The sequence below is a fragment of the Gallus gallus genome, chromosome 7 (assembly GCF_016699485.2).
Source record: "Gallus gallus isolate bGalGal1 chromosome 7, bGalGal1.mat.broiler.GRCg7b, whole genome shotgun sequence".
Classification (NCBI taxonomy): domain Eukaryota; kingdom Metazoa; phylum Chordata; class Aves; order Galliformes; family Phasianidae; genus Gallus; species Gallus gallus.
In genome coordinates this window covers 27,235,617-27,257,231 of record NC_052538.1, presented here as the reverse complement: position 1 = coordinate 27,257,231, position 21,615 = coordinate 27,235,617, and the positions used below count along the sequence as shown (strand labels likewise).

The window sequence follows — 21,615 nt, the reverse complement described above, 5'->3', positions numbered from 1 at the left end:
CACAGATGGCAGAGTCATTCATATTCCGTATGATAAGGGAGAGTCCTTTCATCGTAGGATTACTAAGTAGGAATACACCTTCTGAGGTGTGACACTCCGATTCTGTATCTCATTCAGTGGCAGTGAAAAAATAAATGAGGATAGGATGGTGACTCTTCTGTTCCCCAGGAGTGCTCAGAGGCATCTGTAGCCTCCAGTTTCAATGGGCTACACAGCCTGTAGGCAAATGGAAAGTCCTCTGCACATGTGCAACCTTTTTTTGTGCATACTGAAAAACATTTGCAGATGCAAAGGCATTTGGGCATTAAAAAAATAGAATGCTAGATTCTTTAAATGCCAGATTATACTTAAAACAAAAAACAAAAACAAAACCAACCAACCAAAAACCCTACCCTAGCAAAAATACTCTTAACAATATACTTGCATAGGTTCTCTAAAAACATTTCAAGGCAACATTTTTTGAGCTATGGATTGCAAACTTGAAATATTTTGTTCAACAGAAACATTTAATAAAGACACTAATGGAATCCCTCCCTTTTCTCAGCCCACTCTCCTCCTTTCCCTCAGAAATATGCAGAGAAATGATGGTTTCCTGGAAACATGTTTTTATTTCTATGCAATCACAGCCACCAACCTTGCTAGAGAGTGGTTTGAAGAATGCTTTCCATCCAGCTTCAATATTGATCATTAGTAAAGTTCAAACATGTCTCAAGGATTTTCAAGTCTCATTTATCTCCATATTATGAGTTGCTCATTCAAACGTAGCAAATGCCCAGGAATCCCAAACCTGAGTCTTTTGGCAAGCTATGCCACATCCCAGGCTGTTAGAGCAGTAGATGTGTGGTGCAATTGCAGAGAAATGAAGAGTCTCTGAGAATTATACTGGCAGAACTGGGAGTCAATTCTCATCACGTTCGGTGACTGTTAGGTGGGCTTAGGTGGATCCTTGGAGACTTTATTATTTTTTTTTTTTTAATATTCAGGGCGATTTGGAATTAGATCAGGAAACAAATGGAGAGCCTGCAGGGAGAGGCTTTCCATTCTCAGATTTGGTTGCTGCCAAAAAGCAGCTGGAGCAATCCGCACAGGCTGAAGCCTGCTGAGGTCACGGAGGGAGCAGTCACAGCCACAGCAGTGCACAGTGGGAGTATGGGGGGGATTTTAGCAGTGAACACCGAGGCATAGGTGTTTCCTTGGCAACCCGGTGGAGGTGGCAATGGCTGCTAGGCAGGAAGCAGCAGCATCTAGGCAGGGAAGGAGGCACGGCAGGCTGCATCCCATTTTATCTGTGAGAAGATAATTGGCAATAATCCAGTCACTGGGAATAGGAAACCAAGGCCATGCACACACGTGTGAGCAGCTTATTAGACCAGAAACTCACTCTTTCCACTGACTAACTTCACTGTGTGAATTCACTACAGGCCATTTGGGTTTTCGGTTGGTCTGAATCTATCCCATCAAGTATTTGTTCCTGTCTGTTTGAAGAGCCTCAGAGATCACCAGTTAAGATTTTTCCCTGACAGGCAACCTCGCAGTCATTGTCTGCACAGCCAGAGATAAATGCCAGATATTAAGCGCCCAAGTTGTTCTGCTAAAAATCATTAACATATAGGAGAGACAATTAGAAACTTTCTCCTGCTCTGTAGCTTATAAGCTTGTCCTGTCACACTGAAGGTAATCTACAGTAAACATATGTCAAGCAGCATGGTGATAGACAACCAGCGGTGCTCAATATTTCCAAAGATCTCATACATAATCTAGGACTTCATATTTTCTTCATCTTACAGAAAGGAAAGGAACAGCTTCACAAATGGAGGAACTATCTCCGCTCTTCTAGCCATTTCCACTCCCCTTTGTATTGCAAAACACATATAAATCACAACATCTCTTTTCATGGGAAAATTTTGGATTTTTCAAGGACTGTGCAAGGTCACAAGCATAAAGAACCCAGTTTAGTCGCATTTACATCTCACTTACAACGCGTTTTTAAGAGGTGTAGCAAAAGCCTTAAACTTAATGGACCCGCACCCAGCATTACTTGCAGCCCCTGTGATCTCTAAGTGACAGTGCTGTATCTGTCAAAGGAAATCTGACCATTTTTTCCCCCACTTATTATGAATAGTAAAGAAAGGGAAAAGGAAGGAGGCAAATAATTATGGCTACAACCATGGTAAAAAGGAAAATAAAGAGTTTCCCTGAGATTCTTTGGGCATCTCTTCTTACATTCCTGCAGAATATCTAAAGTGTTTCCTCTGTAACAGGATGGAAAAGGCCCGTATATCCAGATTTAAGGGTTTATTTCAATGAGTGTCCATTCTATTACAAATATCTTACTATTACAGAAATAGAAACAGGTTGTCAATGACTCCGCAGGAAAAGAAAGTGAAAGCTACAATTTTCATCCCACCACAAAGAGATCCTATGAAAGAAGCATTAATTTCTATAGGCAAGAGACATTGTCTAGATTTGAGAAATGAGCATGTGGATAGGAGGCAGGGCTCCAAAGTCTAATCCAAGCTTTTTAGCTCTCTACGTAACCGTGGGCAAAGGAATGAACATTTCGGAAATAACAGACTGTAACCTTTCTGGCAGTTCTACAGAATGCCTAAAAACGTGCTTATTAGGGAAATAATGCAGAAATGTTTTAAACAGCTGTGTCTGTGACAATTTATAGCATTCTGAGGAAGCATCAGCAAAAGCAATATGCATATTAAAGGACGCTTTTGTAATGTGTTTTAAATAATTTTCATTTCACAAAAGCTAAGGCTGAGGCTGCTGAACTAATGCTGGTTTCAAACATTATTGTTTTTTAGAGATATTTTGAAGTGCAATCAGAGAACCTTAGTTTCTGACAAGAAATGTGCATAAAATTCACAGTTCCACCCGGAGGCCAATAGGAACGTCCTCTGCTCACACAACCTCCTGCTCTTGAGAAGCCTGAGTATTGAATTCGAAACTGCACTTCATGATTGCAACCCAGAATCACTTTTTCTCCTGGCTAACGTTATTCATGCTGCTTAGAAAACAAGCCATTGCTATTTAACATCACTTACATTCTTCATCTTTTCTATCTGGGGTTTGTCCCTGAGATTGTCCTGCTGGGCCCTTGCAAGCAGGCTGCTGGGAGTCCCCAGTTTGGGAGTAGATAGTCCTGACTTCTTTCAAAGAGTTGCAATAATGGAAAACAGACCTACATTTTTATTATTTTTTTTTTAATTATTTTTCCCCCCAGAAAAGCTGACTTCCCATAGTCAAGTATCTGTTCGCATTTAACAGACACATTCTCCTCTGGGAAGCACGTACCTCTGTGTAGGCCTGTGTTACTTGCTCATACAGAGACTGATGATGATGGATGGCCAGCTCCAGGTCTTGCATTTCTGAGGGGAGGCCTCCTTCACTGCACATTTTACACCAGGCATCCACACCTGAAAGGAACTGAAACAATTACAGAAACAATGAGCAACAGCGACACAGAAAACCACCACATCGGCTTCAGAAAACTGAGTAGAATGCCACTTAGAAAAACTACAGTGCCATTGACAATTGCAGCCTGAACTGAAGAGAACATAACAGTTATAAAGAGGTCCTTTTGAAGACATTGGAAAAGCAGATTCCGGTTACCTCCCGAAGAGCACCTCTATTCAAAGGAATGTTTTCTGTTTCTTTTGAATTAAAAACAAATGCTTCTTTAACCAGGCTCAGAATACACCCATTCTAAGAGTCTTTGCATATTGAGCAGGGAGCCTGCAATTTTTGGAAAGAAAACATCAGTGTGAAGCACTGGAGGATCCAGCTGTATTTGCCATCATCTTACTCGTCAAACATCCCTTGGTCACTCACCTGTACTTAACTCTAATTTGGGCAATAGAAAACTCCCATTAAAATCAATACTGACATTCATTTCAGTGAAAAGCAGACAGTCTGTATTCAAGCAGCTCCCAGCTCAGTGGGATTGCTAATAGGATACCAAGGCTTTAACCTCCAGGTCACACATTTGGTCCCAGCCCAGGTCAGCAGTGATCAGATACTATTACCATCTGATGGCTGTTAAGCAGCCAATTCAAAATGAGCTCCTGGTCTCAGTCCAGTTCCTGGTGGGCAGAGATCCACAGAAAGGGAGAAAAAAAAAAGGCACTGCCATTGCAATTGATATGGTTTAGCACCTTGGTTGGAAGCCTTAATAGAGAGCCAGAAACTGAACGGGCTTGGGGAGTAGAGGGATGGAAAAAAAATTTCCACTCTTAAAGGCCTCCAAAGCAGTGCTGATGCTCTTTAGCAGAACAAATTGGGTAAGGTCTCCTAGGTGCTGCCTATTCTGTAAAAGAAGGGTGGAATTTAGTCTCTAAGGTTCCTGTCTTCTTCCTTTAAGCAGGGCCTACTCCAACGATATAGTAGCTACCATGCTCATATTTAGTCTGTAATAACTGCCTGATGCCACCTCATTATTACTCATTAATATTTTCTCCTCCTCCATCTTTCTGCTAAACCAGCCTGCCATACTTCAGGGCTCCGTATAGGAAATGAACAGCTGATTATAAAACAGGTGCAGTGCCCTGTAGGATGAACTTGTAACACCACAACACTACGACAGGATCACAGCTTTATCTGCTCCTTGAGTGATCACCTGTGGCTTCTTAGTAAAGCACTCCTCACAGAGCGAAGGGCTGTGAGATTCAAAGTAAAGAATTTCAATTCCACTCAGGCATCAGCATCCTTCTTTATTAGCACTGTAATGCTATTCACTATGCTGCTGTGTAATCAAGGCTATAAAGTGTTTGCATTGCAAATACAGAGATTCAGCAACAAAGATAATGCCCTAAATGTTCATGTCTACAAGGTACAAATCTACCAGTGAGAACTATGCTTCCTAGGAGACTGGAGGCAAGGACACCAGGTCCTCTTGTGTTAATCTGACTCCTGATCTGTCAGATCTCTTCAGAGAAAATTCCCAAACACCTCTCCATAAAGCTGAAGTTGCCTTATTTTTTGCTGAGCTGGTGGAATTCACATCATTTCCTAGTCTGTTTTAAGGGTACGGATCCGAGGCCAATCCCTTCTGGGACTGTTACATGAACCTCTCAGTTGACACAGTGAACAAAGGACCTCTACACCTTACAGTGCTCCTGCTGCCAGAATTACACGGTTGCAGCTCTCATCTGAACAGCTGAATTCTACCCATTTTTGTACAAGCTCTAACAGTCTTGTTACTCCTATGCCCAATACCCCCAGAGCACGCTTTGCACAGTAGGTGGGAGACATCTCAAGAAGATTCTATGCACCTAACTGCATCACTGCCTGCTCGTCTCACATCTACCTTTCTTCTGTATATTTATTGTACACAGGCAATGTCTCATCAATAACTACATCAGCAATTACACTCCTACCACGAGCAGGAGCAGCTGATGTCCTCTTTTAAGAAGCTGTAAGAAATGCAGCCTGTTGGCGTGTGGAGTTCATAGAGGGAGAGTAAGTTATGTTTTAAGGATTTCTGACAAGTATTACTTCATACCACTAGACCAGCAATCTGGGTATTTTGTAAAAAAAAAAAGAGCAGCTATGTCAATATTTATTATTTGTAACGCACCATGGTGGAGCCAAGCAACTTTATTCTATGTAACTCTTCATGCAAGAAACATACTCATGTGACAAAATCATTGCTTGAGTTAAAAAAAGACACATTTAAAGTTACAAGTGTGCAATTGGAACAGGAGCAAGGACAAATATAATTGAAGTTAATTGCTTAAATTTCCAGTTAGCCCATAGACTGGAATAGCTCCTATTGGGAGCATAAAAGCTGAAATGACAGACTCCAGTAATTGTACATGTGTTTCAAGATCTGAAGAAAGATTAAGAAAAATCTCTCCTAAAAATAAGATCTTTCCTAAGATACCTTTGTGCCTCTGATTTAACCAGAAAGTAGCTTTAAGGTAAGAACCCACACTTACTACTGGCTCATAACCTATCCACCAACATCACAAAGGCTGTATTAGGCCCAGCACTACTGGATTCTTAGACCACTTCTCACCAGCTCTCCTCCATGATTCCTATTCTGGATCACCCAGAAGCTCTAGAATACAGCTCTGACTTTTTGTAGCCCATGTTTGTTTATGTTTTTTGCACAGTCCTTGCTTACTGCTTAGGTCTATGAATGAAAACTGCAGGTTAAGCAGGGTGGTTTCCCAGGTCCCAGAGAAATTAAAAACAGACTCTAGCCTGTCTTTGTCATCCTGAGGTGGTGGGGATGATGGAAAGAGAGCAATGAAACTCTTTTTAGGCTTCAGTGGCCTAAAATATTTATTGATACACACACGTGCATAATTATATTCTGTTTTGGGGTTTTTTGTTGTTGTTGTTGTGTGTTTTTTGTTTTTTTTTTTGTTTTTTTGTTTTTGAGGTGTGCAAGGATGAGACTAACTGCATATTTCCTGATGTTGTTTCTGGAATTTCCTTTCCCTATCTAATGCTGAAGTTATCCTTGCATCTTAAAGATGTCAACTGTCTTTTCCGTTCCTTCTTTCCCCTTTTTTCTTTTCCTCTCTTTTTCAATTCCTTCACTCAAACAGCAGATGCTCAGAGGGATGGAGGCAGAGATGAGCACAGTAGTCTCCCTGGCTAGGGAGGAAGGTAATACGAATGGCTGTGGGTCAGTTTTCAGAGAATCGCCATAAATATCTAGTGCATGCACTCAGCACCTACTCCTTTAAATAGTAATTCTGTTTGTGCACTTCTGAGGGTAGAGTCTGACCCAGAATTAATTGGTTTAGATCTCTCGGCTGATTAAAGACATTAATTTGTTTGTTCTGACAGGATCTGTAGAGTAAGCGCCTTATTAATAATTCAGCACACAATCAGAGATTACAGCCAAGAAAGGGAGGACACCTGGTATGTCTGCTTCCCCCACCTGGCAGTCAGTGGGCCAGAACCTCCTCTGGTGTAACTCAGCACAGTTCTCTCAAAATCACACTGAGATAAAGCACATCATCCTATATTCCCTTGCAACTTAGAATAGCCTCAGGTATACCAAAATACATGCAAGCAGATCCTCTTTTGCACTAGAACCTCATGCTAGCATGAGAAGAAGAAAAAAGAAAGATTTGTAGCAGGCAGCATCGAGGGACATTTGGACACTTCACTGAGTATCCTGACATGCACCCTCACCTGGACATAGCAAGTGTTTGGAACTTAGTTTACCAGCTTTTGATCAAGCACACATGCTGAAGGAAGCTTGGCTGGAGGCTAAGCTGGCAAGATTCATCTTTCCTTCCTTTCTCACTTTTTTTTTCCTTCCCCATTTTCTTTGGCATATTTTTTTTTTATAATGGTTAGGTATGTTTAAAATATGTGTGTAAAAATTAAGGAAGACACATGCACACACTAAAACATACAGGCAGAGAAGGAGGAAAAGAAAGAAACAAAGCAAAAACCAAGCTTTGATACAGGAACTCATCCAGCCAAGTTCAATTCAACATGCCACATGTATCTGCTATGAGAGCTGGGAAAGCAATGTGATTCCGAGGCATGTGAAGACAGATGTGAGGTTCAATTCCCAGCACGGTTGACTCAGCCTTTCATCCTTCCAAGACAGACAAATTGCATTCTGTGCAGTGTGCTGTGTGGGGTCTTTAGGAAGAGACCTTGAAAAACAAGTTATTTCCTGCTCAGCTTGCATATTATGAGATCGGAGAACTTTTCATAAATCTCTGTCCCAAGCCAACAATTTCCTTGCGGGCTGTGGCGTGCCAAAGGCTGAAAGATTATGATCCTACTAGACTTGCTTCCTGTTGGCATCACAGGGAACTTCAATCAGTAGGAAGCACTGAATAAAGCGATGGTAGCAGCTTATCATGCTGGAGAAGGAAAGAATCTGCATAGCAGACTGGTATGAGGCATGCTGTGGGAAAACTGGCTGGATCCACATCAAGACTTCCATTACCAACAGAACAAAGGGAGCAAAACCAAGATCTGATCTGCAACAGGGGAAGCTGTGGGTTTATCTACATCTTTGCTTCAGAGATTTAAACCTTATTTATTGTAAAATGAGGAAACCCTGATTTTAATTATAAAACAATAACAACACAGGAAAAAAAAACCACCACAACCCTTGGTGATGCCAAATAATAAAGGATCACATTGGGAATGAATGCTCAATAGATCACAGGCTGAGTTATAAACCAAATCCCAAACACCTCACTTTTTATACTATACAGAGGTCAAATGATTAAGTCAGTAGAGAGCAAGTCATCAGCTTATACTACCAGAGTAACTGAAGCAAGACCAACACTTCAGTCGTGGCTCATGGGCACACCGACTCCCACTTCTCCTTTTTCCCCATCAGTCTGAGCCTGCAGTCTTCAGATCAGCACTTACCTCTCACTGAATTGTCTCTCATTAAAAGAGAGGAGCGGCTGCTGTTCAGAATTAGCAAATTCTCCTCTCTGCTTAATAATGAGAGACTTGACTCTGTCAGGCAGCACAAACCTGAGTTCCTTTTATAGAAGTGCCAAGGGAGGACTGTTTTTTTTAAGAGCCATCCATTCAATGGTGCAGGAAAAAAAAAAAGAGCCAAAGCTGAAAGTGACATTAGTCTAGTCTTTTTCAAGTTAATGCTGAGGCAAAATATCCACTTTGACAGTGTTCAGAGAGTAAGAAATACAAGCCATGCTCTGGACAGCCATGCACAACTGCCACTCCATGGAAGGACGGCTCAGTCAACTCATCTGCACGAATTGGTGGTTTATTGACAACAGAACTGCATGTGGAGCTGAATACGTTAGAAATGGCAACACTGAAATATTGCACAGTTTGTACCAGGTAGTTCACACAGAAGCAGAAAGAACACTGTATGCAAGGTTGTTAGAACTTATTGAACCAATACAAGGCTGAATGTGACAGTTTCCTGGATTACATCATTACCAGTGGTGAGATGTGGTATCACCACTAAGAGCCAGAGTCAAAATGGCAGTCCATGGAGTGATGACGTGAACTCCTCATTGAACAGGAAATTCAAAACACAGTCCTCAGCAGGGAAAGTGATGTACACTGTCTTTTGGGGTAAGGGAGGAATGATCCTTCAAGATTTCCTGGAACCCAGGGCTAATCTTCAGTTCTGGCAACTACATTGTGACACTGACTAAGCTAAAGGCTCAAAATTCCACGGTCAGGCCAGAGAAAATGACAAACTTTCTCTTGCAACACAATATTGCCAGGACCCATATCATTTAGGAGGTTGTGGAATACACTGCCAATCTTGGCTGGACTGTCGTACCACATACACCATGTGGTCGTGATTTGGCACCTTCTGACTTTCATCTGTTCAAGTCAATGAAATATGGACTGCAGGAGTAACATTTTCCTAGCAGTGACATTATTACAGAAGCTGTGAATCAGTGGATCACCTCTGCTGGTGCAAATTTTTACAAGCATAGCATGCAGGCTCTCAGTCACTGCTGGCGAAAATGCACAGCTAACGGCAGTGACTAAATTCAGTAACAGTGCTTTGTTGCTGAGAATTTGCTCTACCAAACATCATTATTGTGCTCTTTGTATCTATTGTAGTTTCCATGGAAATAAATAGGAAGTATTAATTACAGCGCAATCCACATACACATGAATGCTGATATTTGCTTTCCTGAGCATAACATTCCTGCCTCTATTCACAACACTGATAGAAAATTAGGCAACAGAAATAAGGCAGCATGTTATGGCATAAGTGTACTTCAGTTATCATTAGATTCTCTCTCATCTCTAAGGCCTAAAAATATTTTCTTACCCACTCAAGCAATGCATGCTGATTTCTCTGGAGGGATATGTTGCTTTTTGTGTTTGAAACACTGCTCCAGTAAGAGCAAGAATCTAACTGCAAATAAGCCCAAAACCATCAGGTAGTAACTGCAGCATCACCGTTATCAAGTTGTCAGTAGATCATTTTGCTAGTCACAAAAGCGTCTCACCTGTTCAGCTTTCTGGTGAAAGACAGCAGACATGGCTAAGATGGTGCTGCGTTCATCCAGAGCTGCAGCAAAACTCTTCCACTCTTGATCCAGCTGTGTAGAAATTTGTTTAATTTGCTGGGAAGCGTAATGGCCTGCCTCAGACAGCCTGGATGCAACAGACATGATCCGATTGATGTTGACATAGGCGTTCTGAAAATTAGAAAGCACACAAATAAAGAGCAGGAAGAACCGTGACCACTCTCTGCCTTCATTACAAATTCCAAACACCACCAGCTGGAGCAAAGCCCAGCAGTACAGTGAGAGTAATCAACCATCCTTCTAAACATGCACAAATAGTAGGCCTACTACCTTCCACTCTAAAACTGCATCCCACAGGAAATTTTTTGCATATCTATGCCATTATCTACCACTTAGTTATCTTTCCTCCTTTCTGTTTGTTTGTTGTATGTATTTAAGTAAAACCATTTGCCATACATTAGCTATTTACTCATCTGTTAGGGTTTATTCATTTCTTCTTTATATTTCTATTGAATTACTTCACATTTCTCAAAGCTAAGTCCACATATTTATAAAGGAAATGTTTACTTTTTATCCTTTGAGAACTCTGACAATCCTTTATAGACATGCAGCTTCAACAAACAGAAAAGTCTTAGAGAATTTAAAAGAGCCCATAAGGATATTCTATAGAAAAATGAGTTTCCATGGAAATGACCATCTTTCTCAAAATTTTCATTTGGCTAGATGTAGTCAGATGAATTTTAAAGGAATAAAGACTATATTTTACCCCTGTACAGTTAGAAGAAAACTGATCAAAATTATCCAGGAGTTCTACATATACTTAAAAAATTATTGTGATTTGATTGCAGCTGGTGGTCAAACTTCCAAACACCTCTAACTGCACCTTTAATAAACATTTAAGCCTTTCTCTCAGAAAGTCTTCATGACTGATCCTGAGCTTCACAATTTATCAGGTTAGTTACTGTGGTGAAAAACAGCGTAGCAACAGTACAGCTGCCTAAGCCTGGTTGAGTTGTACCAACTAAAGACATGGGGCATCGTCGCATTTGAAGAGAAAGAAGAGTTGAAATCAATAAGTTTTGATTACATGTAGTAGCCTTCCTCATTTTTTTGTTTTTGTTTTTCCCTGCAGAATTATCTCAGGTATTGCAGTGCTGTGGGCATCATCCAATAGGAGAAAAACAACTGTGAATTCCTTGGTTCTCTGTAGCTACAGCAAATAGATGCACTAACTAAGCAGTAGAAGGGTAGAGGTAAGCTTAGTTGGAATACAGCAACGTTCCTAGAGTCTGTTTTTCAAGTTAGGAAAATTTCTATATCCTTATGTCTGTTTGTTATGTGTTTATGCAGAGATGAAGATTTTCACTGAGGAAGTTTCATTTTCCTAGATGAGGCTTTTTGATGGCAGAGTACCAACCTGTGCTGTAGCCAACCTACCGACTCCGTCACTCTTCCAACAGAATGCAAGGAGCTGTGTGGGTGTCACCTGCTCACACCTCTGTTCTCAGTGCACCAAGTGGAACTGGCTCAGGAAACAGAGGATCCAAAGCTTCCTTTGTTACTTCCTGAGTGATAAATGGATCCAAGTGCAGACTTAGACGTGATGTGCTCTTCTGTACAGTTCCAACTGGTAGTGCAATGTGGATACCTCCTACTCTGTGACATAGGTACCCCTTTCATCCACTTTGTTTCTCATATCTTAGTGATTCGGTGACACTGAAATGGGGCTGGGACACACAGTACCAGTCCAAGGTCTCAAAGAAACCCAAGGTATGGGAAAGATTTGACTAAAAGTCTCGAATAGCACATCCTATCAGACATTTTGTTTCTTATTTCAGTACACTGTCACTGTTACTGGGAAAAAAATGGGGTCAAGACTGTGAAGGAGATTTGAATTGCTGTTGTGGGTTGAAACAAAATTCAATATGGCTTCAAAGCACTCAAGAATTTAGTTATAGGGGAAAAAACAACACCAACAAAAAACATTTAACAGACCACAACCCCCAAAAATTGCAAGACCCTTATTTTCCCATCATGGAGTAAAGTAAAACTGTAAGCCTGTTGCTTTCATCTTTATCTGCCAATGTGTAATGTTCCGAGTAAAATGGAACAAAAAATCTACAATGCCAAAATTTAACTGTCAACATTTCACAGAGTTAAAACTTCCTTTCCCTCTGGTTTGTTCATCTGTAAAAACTGAATGAATTTCACTGAATGAAAGTTTCTGTATTACAGTTACATAGATCTTTTGATCCTAAAAGAGAGCAAATTAAATAGAGCAACCAATGTCTCTGACTTTATTTTTCCTTTTGGTTGGAAAAATCCACAACTAGCAGGTTCACAGAGAGCTTCACTTTAAATATAACCTAAGTCCAAGCTTTTTTTCTTTTTCCTCTCTTCTGTTTTTCTTCATAGAAGTGTCCCCAAAGAGTACTGCAAGGGACCACTGATTTATGGCTACACAGAAGTACAGTAGGTAAACTATGAGAAAACAATATGTTAATGTCTAGAAGCAAGGGCAAAAGCACTACGGTTGACATTCGGTTGTATTGAAACTGGGGGACAACCAAGTTTTGGCTAATCTTTTCTTTATCATTGCAAATATATGTAAAATAGTTTTCTCACTTTCCAAAAGTAGTCACCATCTTAAAAGTTAATTTTCCCTTCACTTCTTTCAGCTGCGAAATTTAGGGCAACAAAAGGGCCTTTTTGCTCCTAGAGAACACTTGACAAACAAACACAACAAAAGAAACATTCCTCTACATGTGCATCAATACCATAATATGGATGAATATTTCTCAAGTGCAATGCCTTTCAAGTGTAGAATACCTCATTTTGTCCACCAAGTTTTAGCACACTCCTGTGGCCTAAACAAGGCCTTGATTCTTATAATTAATGTCTAAAACATAGCCGTTCCTTCCAGTGTTTGTTATCATCATCACTCAAGTCCCTAACACTTGTTAGGACGACAGCCTTTGACAATAAGCAGTGACAGGACTGGTGATTCAGTCGTGGAATGATCTCCCACAGGGAAACAAAGCACTAATTCAGACCTGATCATCTAAAGGGCATGCTGAGAGGTCTTCCCTCTTAATTAAGCCCTCCAACTCTAGCTGGAGTGATGCTTTCTTCTATTACACATACATAGAGAACACCTTGCACTCTGGAAAGAAAAATGAGCAGGGGGAAGCATTAAATTTGCAAGAAATTTGGCTGTGTTCATCTCCTTTCCTAGAGAAATGGTTGTGATACTGCGATGGCAGAGGGAACGTGGGGTTTTGCGGATTAATTGAAGGCAAAATTTGATTGCTGAGGAAGAAAAAGAAAGCTCTCACCACGAGTTTAGAAACCATCTGTGAAGTGAACCTAACGCATAAATCCAAAGCAGAATGTTTCGGTGATAAAATAATCCCATGAGATATCTTTAAGACCTTTAAGTTTCTATAACAAGACCAATTACATTTAGCATGTTGCAGAATAACATTGGATGGCATTTTAGCTCAGCCAACGAACAGAAAGATATTGTTCTTTTAATATCAATGATGGGATTTTTTTTTTTCCAAAAGACCTTATTAGCCTTTACAAAGTAATTGTAATTTGTATGAAATATATAGTGACTATCTTAAGATGATATGCATCTCCATCTAGTGTTAGACAACTAACTCCCTGACAGCCAGATGGGCAGCACTGCCAACACTGAGCAGTGCTATATTTATGTATGCTCCATGGAAAGTGATAATTCACTCTTTAAGGAGGTTAACAGATCCAGGCATAAAACAGTCCTGGCAAAGGAAATATGAGCAACCTCAGTTAGAAGAAGTGATATGTATGCCATCTATCCAAGTACAGAGCTACGATCAGAGTGGTAAGAGAACAGCTCTGGTGCTTCAGTATAACTCAATCAAATTGACTAGATTAATGAGGTTCTTCACAAAATAGTGAAGCTAAATATTCGTCTTCATGAGAAGAAGTATTGCTTCAGTATAAATATTATACAGCTGTGATAAAGACTAACATAATTTATCTCAAAACTGAAGTGAAAACAAGCACTGCTCTGAATTACAGGAAGAATATCTGTGGTCTTTATTTGAAAGAAAAATACCACACTACAGTTTATTACCTCAAATATATGACTTTTCCACATTCCACATGCCATCTTGTTCACTTAAAAGGAAGACTTATTATTGGTTAAAGTAAAATTGTTTTTCCATAAGGGAGCTTACAGAATGCCTGTAAGGGTCTATAAGGAAGAGCACGTGACAAAAGACATAACCAAATAAACACCAGAGGAACTGAGAAAAGTGTTGTAACTCCTGTTAGTTATGACAGGCCTGAAGAACATTAGGCACTAACAGAAAGAAAAACAAAGTACTTTAGAGATCCAAGGTCTGATCCAACTTATACTGAAGTCTGTACATTTTTCCCCTACAAAACATGCAGCCATCCTCATCTACATGCTCCTCTTCCACTCTTGTCTCAAGACTGATTTTAATATATTGACGAAAAAAGCCAAAACCAAAACAAAAACATCACACAATCCAAAATCTCACACTCAAAGACTGTTTTAAGATCTTGTTATTCAGATTCATGATAGTGAACTTATTTGCAATCTAACAGTTGCTGAGACTGACATGCCCGCTTAGAAAAGATCCAGTTGAATTATAAAGCAAATTCCTACCAAAGCTACAATCATACAGCAAATCTCCAGAGAAAAACTGAATTGTGTAATCTAGTTCACCCTAAAGACTCAGAAACTGAAAGACTTATATTTAAAAAGATGCTGTGCCACTAAACCAGGTTTAAAATGCCATTATTCTTGAACCAATCTTCACATCTTGGGTCTTGAGCACAGTAGCTAAATATCTGAGTATTGTAATTAGCATGAGAAAGCTCAAAGGTTCATCAGGTATGAATGTTTGTGTTTATTAAAACCCACTGACTCCTAATTTTTCAGACTCAGGTGGATCAATTTACCACATCTGGGATGGCAAAGAGGTCTGAGGGATATAACTACCTACGTTACCATTCACAGTAATGGAACAGGAAAGGATTTCTGGCATTTTCTCTTTTCAGTCTATGAAAGGAAGAGACTAAGAAAATTATAAATGCAAATGAATATATGCTTAGTATCAAATCCTCCAGAGCTATAGTTTTCTATCTCGCGTATTCTGCATTATGTTATTTAATCCTAATCCTTAAATAAACAAGTATTTATCAGTGGGTATTTTAATGCAAGAAGCTTCCAGATGCATGAAAGCAGTGTACACAAACACATCAGGAGCAGAACTTTCAGAAACAGACACTGCAAGGCAAAGAACTGCACACCTTACACAGTGACCAAAGTGCCTCTTGATGCCCTATAAATATCATCAAATAGGCACATACACACTAGCCATTATCTGACAACCTCCAGCAGGGATCAAACGGTGGCACAAACAACTGAACCAAGAAAGACAGTTGCATCGAAGGTTTGTAGTTGCGATTGCATGACTATGGGTTTGTAACATCACTGACACCGATATCCTTTTAGGAAACTATGTATGGTAAAAAATAAAAATAAAAAAATCTTGCCTCAAAAAATTACAGCTACCTGTGGTCATTCTTTCCTGAAGATTTCTTGGTCCCCAGCAAGCTTCTCCTTTGCTCCAGTATTGTTATGCATCAGTCAGACTTGATGCATATTTCCAGCCTCTCTTCCCCATCCAAAGTACAGCTCATATTGCTGTATAGGCTTGGGGCATATCAGATCCTACCACTATCCTCTGGAATCACCATCCAACTTCCTCTGTATATGCTTTGCTCAAGTAAGTGTCAGCCCTAGTTTGTTGTTGACCATGGCTGTCTCTTGCCTTGAACTACCACAAAAGCTTCATCCTTACTACATTTTGTCTTCCTATATGCCCACAAAGCTCCCATGTGTGCCAAGAGACACAGCTACTGTCTATCACAGGAGCTGAGCTGTGGCCAGGAAAGGGTTGCTTTAATTTCAGTCTCTTCTTGCTCTTCCTGCATGCCTTTCCTCAGTCAGGACTACTAGTATGCAGCCCGACACCCTTATGCAGCAAGCTGATGTTTTCTGCATGCTAACATACTCATGTTCACAATGCTGATCCTTGGGGATAACAAGAGTTGCTCTGTTTTTTTGTTTTTTTTTTTAATCAAGTAGCTTAATTTAAAAACCAGCATCACTGCTGACAGCAGAACTACACTAACATGAGAACAGCAGCTCCAGGTTAGTTCAAGTAGCTGCAGGTTAAGGTCATTACCCAGACTGATATAGCTACCCTCATGTCTGCTATTCCAGAAGCAGAATGCCCAGCCTTCAGCAAGACAGCAGCCCTCTTTAATGCTACAGGACAATGTCACCATGCTATAAAACCCCACTCACCTGCCAGCCTGTGCAACCTGGGAATTGAAATCCCCTCTGGAAAGGCCCCTGGGCAGACATGTCACTGACATATAGGTCTTTCAGCAAGGGGTTCTTGCACACACTCGTATGTTTCAGCCCAATTAATTAGTGCAGAATGGAGTGCCATCCCTCACTTTACTTTAGAGGGGGAACTTGAAAGTGCCCAGCACTGATGCCCTTCCACATGAATGTTGTGTGCGTAAGAGACGAAGACGACAATCTTCTTTGCAGTATCACTCATGCTAACCACATGAAACCCCACATGATTAAACATTTACATGGTTTACATCAGAGATGGAGTAAAATGGGAGGTATGACACCTGTCCCACTATTCCCCCACCGCAGAAAACTTTTCTGGACAGCTCTATGATACAAAAGTTTGGCAGTGGTGAGAAGGTAGCGCTAGGAGCCAGGGCCACTGAGAGGTCCCTACACTCAGCAGGTTCCCGAGGATCTTTGCAAATGTCTCGCTTCCTGGCATTTTTCATTCCCAAAAATTCACTTGGACACCGACAGAATGGAGAAAATGTGTTTTTCTTCCATTAGGTGGCATCCTCCCTGTCATTCATTAATTTTCTATTAACATTAATTACCTCATTCCAAGCTCAACTGCCAGTTGTTTTTAGAAAATAATGCCAGGCAGCACCAGAAAAGGATAAAGGGAGGTCTTTCAGCTTGACTCTTCTGACAATGCTTTCTGAAGGATTACGACTGAGTTTACATCTATCATAATCCAAATGACTTTTAATGTATTAACCTCCAGGACAAACTTATTTGTTAGGATTCTGCAAACAGCAGTGCCATATGGAAGCCATGCTACTCTGCATTTTGCTGGATGGCAACATGATGGAAAGCTATTGAGTGCCTAGAGCCTGTTTTTTCAGTGCTCATTTCAATTATAATCACAATAAACACATTAATAGACATATTATAAGCATGTCTCACAGGGTTTATTGAGGAATAGATAGGTGGAAGTAGTGGGTGGAATTTCGGTCAGAGAATTTAATTACCTGAGCAGAAATGTAGTCAGAGGAAAAGGGTTAACACAACCTTATGAAAGGAGTGGGCAGTTTGACAACATTGGATGGTCAGGGTCTCTTTTTCACAGTTCGGAGAACACTTTATCCTTTGGTAGCATAGTCAGGTGTGACTCTCTAGTGATGTAAACCACAAATTTAAACAGTATCTGGGTGGACAGAGCAACAAAGCTTCCCAGAAAGAGGGCTGCTGCCACCACCCAGCCTGACTTTCTCTGCATCACCTCTTATGGGTTCCTTGCACTTTGAAATGGAGGCAGCCTTACACACCCACCTCAATCACACACACAGACCCGCCACTGATCTCAGTATGCTCCCAAACTCACCATCGAATTCATGGCAAAGTGATTGTGCTGCGTCTGCAGGTCAAGGGCATGTTGGTAGCTCACGCCGATCTCCGTGTGACTCTGCAGGAACAATTCTTTGTTGTGGCTGATCCAGTCAAACATCTAGAAGTATTCACACAGGACAGAGAAAAGGAATATTAGAGAGGGATGAAAGAAAAAAAAAAAAAGACTGTGCAGAATATGAAATCTCACGGTTCGGAGACAGATTTATATGTAACACGGACAAAAAACCTCGCCAACTCATCTGTATTGCTTCACAGAATCGTGAAGGTTGGAAAAGACCTATAAGATCATCTAGACAAACTGTCAGCTCATCTCTACTGTGCCCGCGAACCATGTCCTGCAGTGCCACATCTACACGTTTCTTGAGCACCTCCAGGGATGGTTTCTCCACCACCTCCCTGTGCAGCCTGTTCTAATGCATTACCACTCTTCCTGAGAAGAAATTTTTCCTAGTATTTAACATGAATCTAACTTGGTGCAGTTCATGTGCAATTCAGGTGCAACTCACCTCTCATCCTATCACTGTTACTTGTGGCCAAACCCCACCTCACTACAATCTCCTTTCACAGAGCTGTAGAGCAATAAGGTCTCCTTTGTGTCTCCTCTTCTCCAGACTGAACAATCCAAGTTCCCTCAACCACTCCTCATAAAACTTGTGCTCCAGACCCCTCATCAGCTTTGTTGCTCTTCTCTGGACGTGTTCCAGCACTTCAATATCTTTCTGTTGTGAGTGAACCCAAACCAAACACAATACTTGAGGTGTGGCCCCACCAATGCCAAGAACAGAGGGGTGATCGCTTCTCTGCTCTTGCTGGCTGCACTATTGCAGATACAAGTCAGGATGCTGTTGACCTTCTTGGCTACCTGGGCACACTGCTGGCTCACGTTCAGCTGCCTGTTAATTAACAGCTCCTTTTCCACCACACAGCCTTCCAGCCACTCTGCCCCAATCCTGTAGCAATACATGGGATTGCTATGACCAACGTGCAGGGCCCAGCACTTGGTCTTGTTGAACCTCATACAGCTGGCCTCAGTCTGCTGATCCAGCCTGTCCAGATTCCTCTGTAGAGGTTTCCTCTACTCAGGGATATCCACATTTCCTCCCAGCTTGGTGTCATCTGAAAACAGACTGAGGTTGCACTCAACCCCTCATCCAGATCGTCAGTAAAGATATTAAACAGGGACCCAACTTTATTACTCCCAGCACTGAGCTCGACAACATCACAACACTCCGTAACATCGAGGACCACCCCACCACCTCTCCTTCCTCGCCTATCCCTTCAGAAATGTTCCTTATCAAGATAAGCTTCTCAAGCAATGGCCACATTTAAGTTATCACCATATGAACAAAATGATAGGTCAGGAAACATAATTCATAAAGCATGCTCCTCAGTAAACTGATGCAGGAGTCTTTTCCTACACATAATAGTAATTTAATATATAGAAAGATGGCAGCAGAGGGGCCTAAATCAGAGGTTGCTTCATTTACCAAGGATCTTAACAGTTCATAAAGTACCCGAAATCCAGAAATGGACCAAAAACGTCATAAATATTATTGATGGGATTTTCTCACCCCGTTTTCTTTACTCTATACATAAAATTTTCCAAACGTTGTATCCAAATAGCAAGTTGACTTCCTACTTTTATATTTCCTAGATCTTTCCAGTTCTAGTGCCAAAAAGCACTCTATCTTCCACTTATTATTTTTGGGATGAAGAGGAAAGAAATGTATTTTATTAATATCTATAAAGAGTACACATTTCAACTTCTTTCACTTCCAAATGTATTTCCAAGCAAAATGGATAGTTCAGTACTTCAGACAGAAATATGTTGAATAAAGCTGATGAAAGTCATTCCTTATTTTGTAGCACTTTAATGTAACACTTCTATCTCTTGCATGTTCATTAGTTATAAGTTGTCACAAGTCAGCTTGGAGATGGTATGTTTGTGCTTTGGCTTCTTCTGTGTTGTGTTGAGATTAAACATTTTCCAAGTAGGAACCTTTCATTCTTTATGCCTTACTAAAGCTGTGCAGGCACTATAATCTTGTAACAAATGTTTTCTGTTACAGAACCCCTTCGACCTTCATTCACTCATGTTGCCTCCATCTCCATCCCAGCAAACTGGTGACCTGTCCATTGATAAGAACTCTGTCACAATTAAAAACAAACAAACAACTCCCCACTGCTTATTAATTCATTAAAATTCATTAATATAGACCCAGTGGAGGTCTGGCCAATACAATCGCAGATGTTAAAGACAGCGTTTTCCAGTGAAAAGGTAAGAGATGCATTTTTTAAGCATCCATCAAAGGATCAGTATAGATCTCTGTTATAACAGCTACTGACTGGAGAACGCAGTGTTTTTTCCTTCAGCACTGAAGAACAGAATCTGACAGATTCTGACAGATGAAGAGCACTGCTCTGGCACTGCACACTGCAATAGCTTCTCAGAGTCCATTATCTTTTCCCTCAAGAGAAGGTGATCCCAAGAACAGGGAAAAGGCCTGTGTGGGTCACCTTAGGCTCCTACAATAAACTCAGCATTTTGTGCTGAGCACTCAATTCAGCACAGCAGTGTCATGCTCTGTGCAGGAGATTTGCAGCAATAATACTGAATATTCCCTTCATTAGGAAGAAAATAAACATTGCAAGCACTCCAGCACCACTGGACACACTGCACTGACACAGTCCCAAGAATCTGTCACTTATGCCTGACTTCTTAAACTTTTATTTATGAAAATACACTTGAAACTACAGGCTCTACTCTATTTCAAATTTCACATTGATGAGTTTTCTTGAAGGGCAAATTTGATTCAAGTTACAATGATGCAAGATCAAACCAACATCCTTGGCTTGGCCATTTTCTGATTTGTACCAATGGAGATGATCAAAATCAGGCCTACCACCCTTTTTTTTTCCTGACAGCGTAAATAAGACTTTATGCAAGGATGAGATCAGAAGTTTCAAATACTACTGCCAATTAAATGGAACGAAACAACCTACTGTAACCTGAAGAGCTACCTAAAGCTTTCTGATTGGATTCCTTTTCCTCACTTTATTAAAATTTAATAAGAAAAAACACACAAAATAATTTGCCAATTTGTGGTCTTAAAAAAAAAGCCATAAAATAAGAAGAACTGTGCTGCTAAGAAATTTATGTCCCAACAAGATTTTACATCTCCACTTAGAAATAAACACAGGCTTTTTCTAAGTAGATATATGTTCAATCTGAATATTTCTTAATGTTTTTAACAATCTGAAGACCTACAGGGAGAAGGAAATTGGCAGCAATCCACTGAAAATAAATAGTAAATCTAATATTTTATGCTTAGCGAGGCCAAATTGGGAACTTTTTAGAACAAGTAATTTAAACTAAGTATCTATTATTCTGTGGATAAGGAGCATTTCCTCCATCTAATCTATACGCATATTATTGGATGAGAATGTAGGTTATTTTAAACCATGTCTCTGCCCTTTAAAGTGCAATAATAGATTATAAAGGAAAAAACAACAAAATTTAAAAGATAATTAATCATTTTGTCTAGTTTAGTCAACTGAAATACACACTAGCAGTTGAAAGGATAACCTTCAGGAATGAATTTCGAGCAATGCATGAATATCATAGAATCATTACGGTTGGAAGAGACCACAAAGACTATCAAGACCAGCCATCAACCTATCCCCACCATGGCCACTGACATCTTTCTCAGTGTCACATCTCCACAGTCCACCTTCAGGGATGGTGACTCCACCACCTCCCTGGGCTCTGTGCCAATGCATTACCAAAGATGTCATATCACCTTTCAGAACAGTACGTCTTTAAAACTTCTATTCATGGACAGCAGC

General features: G+C 40.5%; 1 protein-coding gene across 15 annotated transcripts in view; it reads right to left on the bottom strand.

Annotated features, from left to right (window-relative positions):
• Nucleotides 1–21,615, bottom strand: part of KALRN (kalirin RhoGEF kinase) — a 446,039-nt gene that overhangs the window by 221,792 nt on the left and 202,632 nt on the right. For all 15 annotated transcript variants that reach the window (XM_015289974.4, XM_015289980.4, XM_040703547.2 and 12 more), the window contains 3 exons: nucleotides 17,744–17,866; nucleotides 9,951–10,142; nucleotides 3,304–3,435 (listed from right to left, as the gene is read on the bottom strand). In XM_015289974.4, the coding sequence (XP_015145460.2) occupies nucleotides 3,304–3,435; nucleotides 9,951–10,142; nucleotides 17,744–17,866 (447 nt within the window). The remainder of the gene's footprint in view (nucleotides 1–3,303; nucleotides 3,436–9,950; nucleotides 10,143–17,743; nucleotides 17,867–21,615) is intronic.